The sequence below is a fragment of the Phycodurus eques genome, chromosome 18, assembly GCF_024500275.1.
Source record: "Phycodurus eques isolate BA_2022a chromosome 18, UOR_Pequ_1.1, whole genome shotgun sequence".
NCBI classification, from domain to species: Eukaryota; Metazoa; Chordata; class Actinopteri; order Syngnathiformes; family Syngnathidae; genus Phycodurus; species Phycodurus eques.
Window position 1 is genome coordinate 695781 of NC_084542.1, and position 13451 is coordinate 709231.

The 13451-nt window shown below is 42.7% G+C and overlaps 1 protein-coding gene across 2 annotated transcripts in view; it reads right to left on the minus strand.

The window, feature by feature from the left end:
- mdn1 (midasin AAA ATPase 1) overlaps window positions 1-13451 on the minus strand; it is a 146251-nt gene that overhangs the window by 111523 nt on the left and 21277 nt on the right. Inside the window, exons 10-17 of one of the 2 annotated variants that reach the window (XM_061703734.1) lie at window positions 11256-11434; window positions 7877-7958; window positions 7590-7685; window positions 6363-6475; window positions 5220-5368; window positions 2964-3024; window positions 2423-2634; window positions 2246-2349 (exon numbers count right to left, since the gene is read on the minus strand). In XM_061703734.1, the coding sequence (XP_061559718.1) occupies window positions 2246-2349; window positions 2423-2634; window positions 2964-3024; window positions 5220-5368; window positions 6363-6475; window positions 7590-7685; window positions 7877-7958; window positions 11256-11434 (996 nt within the window). Of the gene's footprint in view, window positions 1-2245; window positions 2350-2422; window positions 2635-2963; window positions 3025-5219; window positions 5369-6362; window positions 6476-7589; window positions 7686-7876; window positions 7959-11255; window positions 11435-13451 lie in introns of those variants that run through there. The other variant, XM_061703735.1, reaches the window with a different exon arrangement.

Consider the following 13451-nt stretch of genomic DNA (forward strand, 5'->3'; position numbering starts at 1 on the left):
TATTCAGACCCCCTTAAAAATGTTCACTCTCTCTTATATTGCAGCCATTTTCTAAAATCATTTAAGTTAATTTTTTCCCTCATTAATGTACACACACCACCCCATGTTGACAGACGGAAACGGAGTTGTTGAAATTTTTGCAGGTTTATTAAAAAAGAAAGACTGAAATAATTTCAACCCTGCCCCTAAACCTCTAGCCTTACTGCCTTTCCACCTGCTCTCCTGGACACACACTATATCAGCTTTTCTCCTAATCATCATGTCAACCAACTCCCGAGATTTTCCTGTCATAGTCTCAACATTGAAAGTCCCCACATTCAGTTCTAGGCTCTGTGCTTTCCTCTTCTCTTTCTGCCGAAGAACCCGCTTTGGGCAGCCGTGGTCCAATGGTTAAGATCGTCGCCTGCCACCGTGGGGGACCCATGTTCAAGACCCCGACTGGACCATCCGCCAACATCGGCTGTGGTGTCCTTGAGCAAGACACTGATACACCGAAATGCTCCCCGGGCGCTTCAGCTGCCCCCTGCTCCACTGTGTTCCTCCAACATGTGTGTGTGTTCACTGTGATGGGACAAATGCAGAGAACAAATTTTGTGTGCATGCATGCATGTTCATGACAAGATGATGATGATTCTTCTTCTTTCCACCTCTTCTTCTTCTTCGACTTCGACCCACAGGAGCTGAATTTCCACCGGCGCCCTGCAGGTTGACAGCGCCGGTTGCGGATGTTGTTAACCCGGGCCATGACCGAGCCGGGATGAAATTCTTTTGATGAACGCTCATATTTGTTTGGCAAAGTTTTAAGCCGGATGCCCTTCCTGACGCAACTCTGTGCATATATCCGTGGTTGGGACCGGCCTACAGTTTGCACTGGCTTGTGCCCCCCCACAGGGCTGCATTGGTCCATTCTTCCACACAAGCAGTCTTTAAATCTTGAAGGTTCCGTGTGCTTCTTTTATGGACCTTGAGTTTCAGTTCTTGTTTCCATAGATTTTTGATTGGATACAAGTCAGGTAATGATTGGCTGGGCCATTCTAGCAGCTTTTTTTTTTTTTTTTCTTTAAAACTCGTAGATGGCAGCAGATTTTTGTCGTCGTCTCGGTACATTTGCCCATTCATCCTTCCTTCAATAATGTGAAGTTTACCAGTGCTATTTTCTGAAAAGCAGCCCAACACCATCATGTTCCTACATTCAAACTTCACTGTTGGTATGGTAATTTTAGAGCCATTTCTCCTCCAAACGTGGTGTGCATAATGGCATCAATTTTGCTCTCATCAGACCAGACCATTCTCCCAGTGTTTAACTGGCTTCTCCAAATGTTGTTCAGCAAACTTTAAACAAGCTTTAACAAACTTTTCCCCCCAGCAAGAGAGTTTTGCGTGGTGAGCGTGCATACAGGCCATGACAGTACCTTACTCACTCTTTTCCTTGTGACAACAGCACGTACTAATCCCAGGTCTTTTTGAAGCTCTCCACATGTGGTCCTTGGCTCTTGAACAACTTTTCTGATTATTCTTTTCACTCCTCTGTCAGAAATCTTCCCAGGAGCACCTGATCGAGGCAAATTTATGGTGGTATGACTGGCTTTCCACTTATGTATTATGGCCCCAACCATTCTCACAGTGACATTCAGAAGCTTAGATATGCACCTGTAACCAAAGCCATCGTTATGTTTTGCAACAATTAGTTTGCGATGGTCTTGAGACAGTTCTCTGCTCTTACCAATCACGAGATGTGTCTTGACTCACAGCTTGAGACCTTTTTGTAGGGCATCAATTAGGACAGAACCAGCTGATATTCATTTGCACTGACATGGAGCTGGATTGCTGTTTGATGAGAGCTTAGGTATTGTTTCGGCTTTCCATGCCTTTTTGCACCTCCCTTTCGACATGTGTTGAATACTTTTTCCCCTCTGTCGTTTCACATTTGTACACACAACTTAAGTTCTGAGCTTATTTGTTCTACTTTCTTTGTATGGATTGATTACTTGGGTTGCTCCCAACAAATTTTCAGGTCACTAGTATGTTTAGTGAGAAATACGGTGACGTGTTAAATACTCATTTCAGCCGCTGTACATGGGCTTCTGTATATTGGGTCAAGAGGAGACTGAATTGAGAATGTAAGTGTGAATGGTTCACCGCATTTGATTGGCTATCTGTTGAGCGTCCATGATACTCCCCCACCTGTGACACTGGACAGGACATGTAGAAAAGAAAATGGACAGCCGGATTGTTCGTCCCTTACCTCAACAAAAGCAAAGATCATGGCTGTCTCACAGGCTCGAATCTGCTGCCGAGTCTGACTGAGTTTTCTTGCCATGAAATCCCACTTCTCCTGCAGTAAGGCAGCTATACATACACAGAAATAATAAGTCAGGTAGACAGGACAGCAATAATAATTGTTTACGCTACCACTATTTACCATTTGAGTTCTCTTGCAACTCTTTAGTGAGGAAAGATTTGCAGACATGTTCCATGAGTTTGAGTAGGTCGTGCCAACGTTTCTCCCTGAAGCATGTCTGCACATGACCTAGAAATGTTAAGTTTTGCTTCCTGGAGTAAGTCTGGGAGAACAGGTCCTCAAAGGCCTCCCGCAGGGGGAGTAAGATCTGCTTGTGGTCTACTGGCTTGTACCTGATTTAGGCAGATAACAGCAAAAATTGTTGCCTGAGGACACAAGGCAAAAAATGCAAAAAGAAAATTTTCTGTTCTTTGTTCTGGGAACATGGTCATTAATTTCATGTAAAGGTTGGTTTGGAGGGGGAAACATTTTTTAAAATGTTTTTCCCATTCCATTCTTGTCGAAAACTGTTGATCATTGAAACAACTATGGTGTATTTGTCCACACCTTTTGGAACCAAACGGATAACAAAAAGTAGTAGGATACTGAACAGTTAAATTATGTTTGGCACTGTAGTTTTTGGTGGAAAATAGCTACTTCTATGATCACTCGTGTAACTTACCCGCCAAGGAGGTCAGCAGTGTCACTCTGTTGGTTCATGTTTACAACCATCAACCTATGTCCTAGAAGAAATGTAAATGACAAATATCTGTGTAAAAAATGGTGATGAGTGATGGTGAGTGAAGTGCCAGGGTCTCCACCCACCTCTGGAAAAAAAATACTCAAAGGGTCAAAGGATGTGTATAAAGTATTTTGGTATTTTCATACTCAATTCATACATGGCTATCCAGACCCACAATGACTGACTTACCATTCAGTCAAATTAGAATGTTTGATTACCGTGGGGGGGGGGGGGGGGGGGGGGGTAGAAAAGCAGGTTGTTTGAGGTTAGGGGCCAATAGTCATAGACTCGCTTTACACCCAGCAATTGAAGACCTCAGGCTTTAATGCAGCCCTATGGGGGCACAAGCCAGTGCAAACTTTAGGCTGGTCCCAACCCCGGATAAATGCAGAGAGTTGAGTCAAGAAGGGCCTCCGGCTTAAAACTTTGCCAAACAAATATGAGCCTTCATCCAAAGAATTTCATACCGGATCGGTCATGGCCCGGGTTAACAACATCCGCCACCGGCGCCGTCAACCTGCAGGGTGCCGGTGGAAAGTAGAAGCTAAGAATGCCTTGGAGGTGAAAAGAGTATCAGATCGAGTGATGAGGCTGAAACTTGAAATGGAGGGTGTTATGTATCATGTGATTAGTGGCTATGCCCCACAGGTAGGATGTGACCTAGAGGTGAAAGAGAAATTCTGGAGGAGCTAGACGAAGTAGTTCTGAGCATCCCAGACAGACAGACAGACAGAGAGAGAGAGAGAGAGAGAGAGAGAGAGAGAGAGAGAGAGAGAGAGAGAGAGAGTCGTGATTGGTGCAGATTGTAATGGACATGTTGATGAAGGTAATAGGGGTGATGAAGAAGTGACGGGTAAGTACGGCATCCAGGAAAGGAACTTGGGAGGGACAGATGGTGGTCGACTTCGCAACAAGGATGCAAATGGCCGTAGTGAACACTTTTTTCCAGAGGAGGCAGGAACATAGGGTGACCTACAAGAGCGGAGGTCGAAGCACGCAGGTGGATTACATCTTGTGCAGACGATGTCATCTGAAGGAGGTTACCGACTGTAAGGTAGCGGTAGGGGAGAGTGTGGCGAGACACATGTAAAATGACTGGTGGTGGGGAGGAAGAGTGGGAAGACAAAGGCAGAGCAGAGAACCACTTGGTGGAATCTGAGACAGGACGAGTGTTGTGCAGCTTTTCGGGAAGAGGTGAGACAGGCTCTCGGTGGACGGGAGGAGCTTCCAGAAGACTGGACCGCTGCGGCCAAGGTGAACAGAGAGGCAGGCAGCAGAGTACTTGGTGGTGGAACCTCACGGTACAGGAAATCATACAAGGAAAAAGGTTAGCTAAGAAGAAGTGGGACACGGAGAGGACCGAGGAGAGGCGAACGGAATACATTGAGATGCGACACGGGGCAAAGGGAGAGGTGGCAAAGGCTAAGCTACTCCATATTAATACACGTCTGTACAGAATAAAATCAGCAGTCATTTCTACAAATACTTGTGTACTTTTTGTAAACACAATTCAACAATCAAGGCCTATACCACTAGATTTACTTTGAACATAGGCCTGAGAATGCTTCGTGCTCTGAAAGAAAAAAAAAACAAAGCAGAATCTTTGTAAAACAAGATTTTTTGTGTCCCTTTGAACATGAACCTCAATTGTGAACATTTGAATGACCCGAACGGAAACTTTCCTTCCCATTATCCATCCTTTTTCTTCCTCCCTCTGTCCACCATTCTCGTTCCTTTCATCTATTCATCTAGGGCTGCAACTAATGATTTTTTAAATAATCAATTAATCAGTGCATTATTTTTTTATAATAGATTGTTAATTAAAATTCCATACCTTTATACGAAAACAGGACTATTTCAAATTGATTATGATTCAGTTACTGATTTCATCCATAACATCTGAAAACAAGTAAAAATGTTATCCGTTTTCCCAAGTAAAAGATGTTTGCAAATGTCTTATTTTGATTAAACACAGTCTGATAATCAGTCTGCTTTATTATTTATACTATAAATACACAATGAATATTTACTTCTTTATGATTATAATAAATTTGATTCATATTTAGTGTTGAGAGACTAAAGTTGTGAAGATTTTGGACAATTTGAAATCGATAGTTGTCGATTGAGTCATGCATTAATCGTTGCAACGCGCCATTCATCCCTCGTCTCCATCCGTGCAGGGCGAGGATTCATCACCTGTAACTCTGGCGAGGTGTTGCACAGTTGTGGTTTTTCCAGTCCCGGTCTCTCCCACTAATAGAACAGGCTCCTGTTTAGCAATACAAACGGCCAGTCGCTCCAGTAGAACAGCAGCTGGTCGAGTGGCAGCAAAGGTCTGGTGATCACTGATAATAGAGAGAGAAAAAAAAAAAGGCATATTCGTAAAAATAATTCACATTAGAAAAAAAAAATCTAACAGTGCATTTTTAAATCAGTGGTTTTGGCATTTGTGGCACTCCTGTGGTTTGGGGTCAAAATGCTTTGGCAGACATGTTCTGCAATTCCCTCAAGGTTTAATTCCCTTGAGGGAATTAATATATACGCTTTACACACTTTTTATTTCAGTTGACCAAATTTACTGGGGTTTTTGTCGTCAACCAAATCTATACTAAAAAAAAATTGACATGCCAAAATTCTGACTGAAACTAAATTACATCTTAGTCAAAATATTAAAATGAAATAATTTGCTGTCAAAACTAACACTGTGTCACTGGTTAGCACTTTCGGCCAAGGCCAAATAAAAGAATTATATATAAAATATACATTTAAAAAAAATATATAACAATTCAGGCTGTATCTCCACAATGTAACCCTAACAATACGTAGTTCTTAGTCTTCACGTTTTCTGCAAATATCGTCAAACATGTACGGTATATAATGTATTTAGAAATAAATCTATGAATTGACTTTACGGGAACTTTCAATGGGAGTCACAGATTTAAGTGCCACTGATTAAGTTCAGCTGTCCGGGTAGGCTTTTCTGACCATTTTTTGCTTTCTATGCTGACACTGACTGTGGTATTTGGAATTTTCAACAACAAAAAAATCCATTTCAAAATGTTATCTGGGGCTACTTGTGAGTTTAGTATATGCTTAGAACTTTTGTGTATGAACAACACCGGACCTGAAAGATCACCAAAGTTGTGATAGATTAAAACACAACCCAGGAGCATGTACTAACCCTCTACATGAACTGTAACCCAGGAAAAAGCACATTTCTGCGACAGGAGTACCGGTAGTCGGCATCTGAGATCGGTGGTGAATTGTATCGAGATTCCTTGTAGAGTATGCATGGCCAGAGGTGGTAAAAGGGGTTGATGTGTTGAATGCTCAACTTACATACTCAGGTGAACCGTTTCAGTCTGCTTTCGGACGAGAGTCACTCTGCCAACCAAGGCCTCGTACTCGGTCAACGAGATGGCGGGCTGATACATCTGGCAGAAGTGCTGCACCTATGAGCGTGATGCGTTTCGATCTTATATACAGTTATAATATTTCACAGAAACAAAATAGCTGATTCAAACATATTCTTTTCATTTTCATTTAAAAACATGCTTTATTCTTCTCAATTGTGATTTAAAAAAAAGTTTCCCGTCAATCCTGAATTTGGTTGAGCATCAACTGGTTTCCCTTGCCCCGCCTTGTCCTTATTTTTTATTTATTTTTTTTTAAAAAATGTTTTTATGTGCAGTATACATTCCTCTCCAAAAATATTAGAATAGTGAGGCTAATTCCTTTATCTTTGCTGTGGACTGAAAACATTTGGGTTTGACATCAAAAGATGGCTATGAAATAACACCAACACTTTTCCATGTCGAGTTATACAGCTGAGGTAAGGTGACCTTGGCAAATATTTGCAGCTTGGAAGCACATACCTTGTCGCCATGTTTCTATCATGGATAAATCCCTACTTTTGCAACGTATAAATGGGCAACATGTCTTTGGCAATGTTCAGCGTAATTGACTCCACCATTACCTTTCGCCGGGCTCCAATATTGTCATTTGGAAAACAATGGGAAAGTGGCTCTGTTCACGTTGTATGTCACACCTTTGGACAGGTGTGACTTTTTCTTCAAAGACCGAACTTATGTTCATTGTTAAACCAAAATGCTATTGATCGTGACACAAAATCAGTGCTTCACAGCAAGCCAAAACAGTAGGCAACACTAACAAGAGAGATACAGTAGTGCTTGCATGAGTGCAGGCTGCCAAAAGGCCTTCATAGAAGTGGCCTCGGTCAGGTTACAACAGGGCATACGTACATACTGTATATCCCATACAGGCATGCTATAACGAGTGAATGTGCTTAAAGGGAAGAAGCAACTGTTACTAAAGCGAGAACAGCAAACTATTGCTTTACGTTATCAGCTGTGCCGGGACCAGAACCGATAGCAGCTCCAAAAAAAAAAGACGTTCACTCAACAGTTACATAGTCTGTGGATGAAAATGTAATGGATTGCCTAAAAAAAAAAAAAAAAAAAAAATGCATTTATAATAATCCAAAGTGTGTATAATGTTTTGTTACCCCGCGTTTATTGACCATCTTTTAGACTTGGCTTGAAATACCTTTTCTTTGGAGATATTGAGCTTGCTTCCAATTATCTCAGCCATCCGCAGTTGGCTTTCAGGGTGAGACATCATTGCTGTGAAGCAGTCAAGAGCCTGATTGAAACAGAAAAAGTACAAAAATGTATACTGTTTACATACATGGGGGGAGCTAAATCTAACAAAGAAAATGGTTAACCTGTTTTTTATTTATGTTCCATTTGAAATATTTTTTCTAGCATCTAAGCATGAAAAAAAAAATATGTAAACTTTCTGTAAACTATGCACTCATGACAGAAATTCCTTGCCTCTTGAAACACATGATGTGCAGTGGTTGAAGAAGTGCTGTTGAAGTTGACGCTGATCCTCTCACACCATTTCAGCAAATCTCTAAGGAATGACGAAGACATAAATTGCCACTAAGAGATCTGAAGCAAAGACATCATAGATGGGATACATTTGTGTCATCATTAAGAAGTGAGGCAACAGATTCAAAAAAAATTAAAAAGCAAACATTGCTACATCAAATTATTTATGTTTTAGGGTGTGCACACAGCTTATTGAACATTTTTAATTGTATGAACTTGGCAGAACTGGACAATAACAAACAACTTTTGCAAATGCGCTCAATTTCCCCCCCTCCGAATTACTCACTGCGATGTACGGCGCATGGAGACGTAGGCGACGAAGGGGGAAGCGCGCCGGCATCCAAGTTAAGCTCCGCAAGAGAGAATACAGATTGGCGTTCCCGTCGATCCACCTTGCGAATCTACGCTCCAAACCCGACAAAACGGACGAGCCTCATCTTCTGACAAAGACCAGTAAAGACTTCGGACGTTCCTCCGCCCTGTGCTTTACGGAGACTTGGCTTTGTAAACTTGTCCCTGATGTCGCCGCAACGCTTCCCGGAACCATTCAAATTAAAATATTTCGGTTCCCAGTTTCGATGCCTAGTCCTCCAGCCGCGAAGAAGAAGTGGTGGAAAAACAACAAAGAAGTGGCGAAAAACAACGAAGAACGCGCATGATGACGTGCTTGTGCAACGGCGGCGGCGAACAAAAGTGTGTCTAAAGTTTCTGGCAATTACAGTCTCTCACGACCTGAATTGGGAGACCAACAACAACTCCATCCCAAAAAAGGCCCAACAGAGGACGTCGTTCCTGCGGCTTCTGAGGGAGGACGGCCTGCCATAGGAGCTGTTGTGGCAGTTCTACACAGCGGTCATCGAATCGGTCCTGTGTTCATCCATCACAGTCTGGTTTGGTGCTGCCACAAAAAAGGGGCAAACTCCGACTGCAACGGACAATCAAAACTGCTGAAACGATTGTCGGCACCCCCCTACCCACCCTTGAGGACTTGCACGCTGCCAGAACTAAGACAAGAGCGTGCAAAATCCTCTTGGACCCTCCGCATCGTGTTCACCACCTCTTCCAGCTCCTTCCCTCAGGCAGGCGCGACCGAACAATGCAAACTAAAGCAAGCAGACTGGTTGGGAATCACTGGACTAGAGAATAATTTTGAAGATACTTGTATACAGTACACAAGTATTTACAGTAAATGAACAAGTCATTTAAATCGACATTGCTCCAGCTTGTGATCAGATCGGTGATTGTTTTCTTTTTAAGTTTACTGATCGGTCCGAAAAACGAGTAGCTCCATAATGCATCGCACCAAACGTCCCGTAAGAGGCCAATCAGCACACCGTAGCGAGAGCAGGTACAGCCATTGACTGTATAAAAAGACACTTATTCCTGACTAACATGAAATCAGACGAAACCTTTCCTGTTTTAGGTCAATTTGGATTACCAAAATTATTTCTATTTGCTAAATGGCAGAAAAATGAGGATTTTGTTTGATCTGTAGTTGTCAATACAGTCCCCTCCAAAAGTCCGCCACCAAATAGGAAATGTTATTCACTTTAAGTTAATTTAATAATGTCTATTCCAAGACTTGAGCTAAAAAGTGGGTCGCTTCAAACAAAAGGTGGAGTTGGTTAACACATTGAGATGTAAATACCATGAAATAAAAGCTGGGATTCTAAACTTTTGATCTGAAACCCAAATGTCTTCAGTATACAACAAAAACAAGGGAATTGACCTTGCCATTCCAATACTTTTGGAGGGGACTGTTTGTATATGTATTTGTTTCTATTTTGCCAGCTTGGCATTGCAAATACCTTTACCTGGAAAAGCGCTTATTGAGTTATTATATACATTAGTGTGAAGCATTTGGTATCTGTAAATGTGTTTGCATAACCCCCCTTAAAAAAGAAGTTTGTACATTGCAAATGTTTATTTGTGAAAGTACAAACACACAAAAAGCCAGGTTTCATTTCTTGCACTATTTATCTTTTTCCCCTTGCGACCAGTCGGGACTGACTACCCACAATCGGGGGGGGTCCCCGCCAGCCAGCCTTGAGCTGGTGTTCGGCTCCGGGCCGAGGAAGTCCCGCACGGCCGCGGACGGACCTCGCTACCGAGGCCGTAGACTGACCTCGCCAAAAGCGACCGCTCAGCGCCTGGCTGGCGATTTTAAAAAAAGAACGGGAGAACGTTGATCCGACACACCATGAAACTTACGCGGCTTGGTAGCCAGCACGCTGAGTAGCCAGCAGGCTAGCTGGAAAAGCGGCAGTTTTGTCCGGTCGGTTAGGATTAATGGACCAACGACAAGCGCAAAACAGAAACGGCCAGGATTCTACCTGTGGCCAAACTACAGCGGGGGACCAACGTTAAAGTAAGACATTTTAAACTTAAAATAAAAACATTTGTTTGGGGAGGCAGCTAAAACTGCGTCAGTCATAAGTCAAAATGCGCCAGTGTACTCTCTTACCAGTTCAATGGATAGTTTTCAAAAAAAATACATTTGTTTTCATTTGTAGGACTATAATTTTGGAATAGTACAAGGAGTAACAAATCGAATTGATTTGTTGTTCGCTCGATTACGTCCTCACGAATAGCGAGCGGATATAGACCCCGAGTCCGATCCTTAACCGCCACACTGTGTTGGATCAACTTTCTCCCATTCATTCTGCCCTTGTCAGCCCCCCCACCAATGGTTCCTTTCCGGCTTTGGTTGTGGAGCTGCCACGAATATCGATGCAGCTCCTCAGGCTCAACTATTAAACGCCTAATTCCAGAGAAGGAACAATGTCATCTCTTTGCAAGTCCCCAGTCAGTCTCAAGTCTTTGCCCTCAAGTCTCCATTTCTTTTCCACGCACACTCGAAACCCAATTTGAGTCACCACGGATTCGGGCTACAGAAGCAGTCTTGGAAAAAAATATTATATCATAGTTGTTTCTTCAGTATCTTGTTCATTTTTAATGTATGGTACAATTAAAAAAAAAAATTGGCGGGATAAATATGACAATAAATACAACTCGTAGGAGTTTAAGAGCTGATATGTGGCCATTTTCCATGGTTTTCTTGAGAATAACCAAAATCAATGGGAATACAATTAAACTTAAGCAAGTCAAACAGAACAAAGTATCGAATCAACTGCTTTTTTCTCATGTTCATTGCATTTTTCTAGTAATATACTGTACGAGGCATTAAAACGAACAAGGAATTGAAGAAAGAAGGGTGTTCTAATTTTTTCCATGAATGTTTGTATGTGAGTGTGTGGAACATGCATACATACGGAAGGAGAAATACTTATAAGTAAACTTATTAGTGGCTGAGCCATACCTTAAGGACAAAGCTCTCCCCTCCAGCTGAGTGGGACTCTCCTCAGATTTGTACTGTTGGTTTTCATTTGGGCTTTGGTCGCATGACAGGTCTGAATGCCTTTCCCCAGTAAGATGACAGTAGATATCCAATAGACGATCTGCCACCATTGTCAGAGCTGGATACTTCCTAACAACCACCTAAACACAGAGAACGGATAAAATCAAGAAGGTTATTCCAACAACAGTAAACGAAGTTGGTTTAAACAGCAATACAGTGTGAAGTCTTGTAGGTGTTCCTAACACACAAGAAATAGTATTGTGTTACCTTATTGAAGGTGTACTAGTAAAATACAAATACCATCTTTTCACGACCATAAGGCACACTTAAGTTTTCTCCAAAAGGGCGCCTTATAATGCGGCGCGCCTTATGTGTGCACAGAGTTCCAACATCTATAAATGTTTTTGTGTGATGAGCACTCCGCTTGACTTTTTTTTTTTTTTTTTTTTTTTTTATTATTTCCTGCCGACACGCTGCTCACACAGAGGAAAAGCGGACGTGGCTGAGGACAGGGTAGGGTGCGTGAAGGAGGACGCTCAAGCCACGCCCCAGGTTTTTTTTTAACCGCTTGACTGACTGGGAGCATTTCCGGGGTGTGCATTGTGGAAAACAACATCGGTTTGGCTAAGGACCCCTGAAAATGGCACCTACGAAGAGACACGCTTACGAAGCACAGTTTAAACTGCAAGCTATCATTTAGGCGGAGGAACGTGGGAATCGAGCAGCCGCGAGAGAATTCAAGATCAACGAATCCATGACTCGCAAGTGAAGGAAGCAGGAAAACGAGCTTCGCCAAGTCAAGAAGACGAAGCTGAGTTTCCGCGGAAACAAGGCGAGGTGGCCCGAGTTGGAAGACCAACTCGCGCAATGGATAAATGAGCAAAGAACAGCCGGGAGAAGCGTCTCTACGGTCACCATTTGACTGAGGGCAATAACTCGGGGCTTGCCATCATTCCGGGAGGCTCGATGAACCGCTGGACATCCGTGTAAACAGGCCGTTCATAGTGAAGTTGCGAGCGGCGTGGGAGCCATGGACGACAGATGGCGAACACAGCTTAACTAAGACGAGGTGGCAGCGCCGGGTGAGTTACGCCACAATTTGTGAATGGATTGTGGATGCCTGGGCTAACATCTGCTTGCACTGTTGTTCGAGCTTTCGTAAAAGTCGGCATCATTTCTGAGGATCCGCACACCGACGGGACTGACTCGAACCTGGCGTGTTTGATTGAGAACTTGGCCAGCTGTTCATTTCGGATACAGAAAATGAGGACTTTGATGGATTTGTGGATGAGGATTGATAAAAAAAGATAACATGAGTACATTGTTAAATACTTCAATAAAGTACAACCGAACTCAGTTTTGCTCCTGCTGCCTTTTTAAAAGCATTGTTTTAGCGTGCATGCATGCTACCGTATGCTTTAAGCTAGCGTATGTTTTACACTGCTTTGTACATATTTATACCACGGGATTTGACACGTATGATGTTTAATTTAGCTGCTATCAGAGTCAGTTAAATTATACCACACACAACAGTAATAAATGCTTTTTGCAAAAAAATAAATGAAATAAATATGAAGCAAAAACAATCTTGTAACACCGTGGCAAAGCTACTTCCTGGAATGTCTACGAAAGGTGCCCTTGAAAAGAGTAGTGCACCACAGGGAAAAAAAGTTTAAGGAGTTCTTCTCGTCTCTCTCGCTCTCGTACAGTGCAGTCGCTCCTTTGCTTGCTTCGCTTCAGTCTACATCTTTTTTTGCTGATAAGCTTATTTTTCTTCCCAAAAAAATTCGAAACAGCGACTCCTGGATATTTTTAAACCTGTGGGACTGTACATTTTTGTAGATGTTGCTATATTCCAATATTTTCGGATACCATCTCACAATTACATGAGCGTGGCCTGCTAATTAGCACAAGCCCGCTATTAGCAACAAGAGCAGCAATCAAGGTGCCTCCCTTTTCCATTGAGGACTATCACGGACTGCTGCGGAGGATGTCGATCCTGGATGCGAAAATCCACCGTCTCGAAGTGTATGTGGATGTAAATGAACAGTCGGGGAATGAAACCACTCTACCCATGTCTCAAAATGATGAGCAGAAGTGTGCTAACAGACAGCCACTTAGCTAGACAAAGAGGACGGATGTGGACTGTGCAAACGG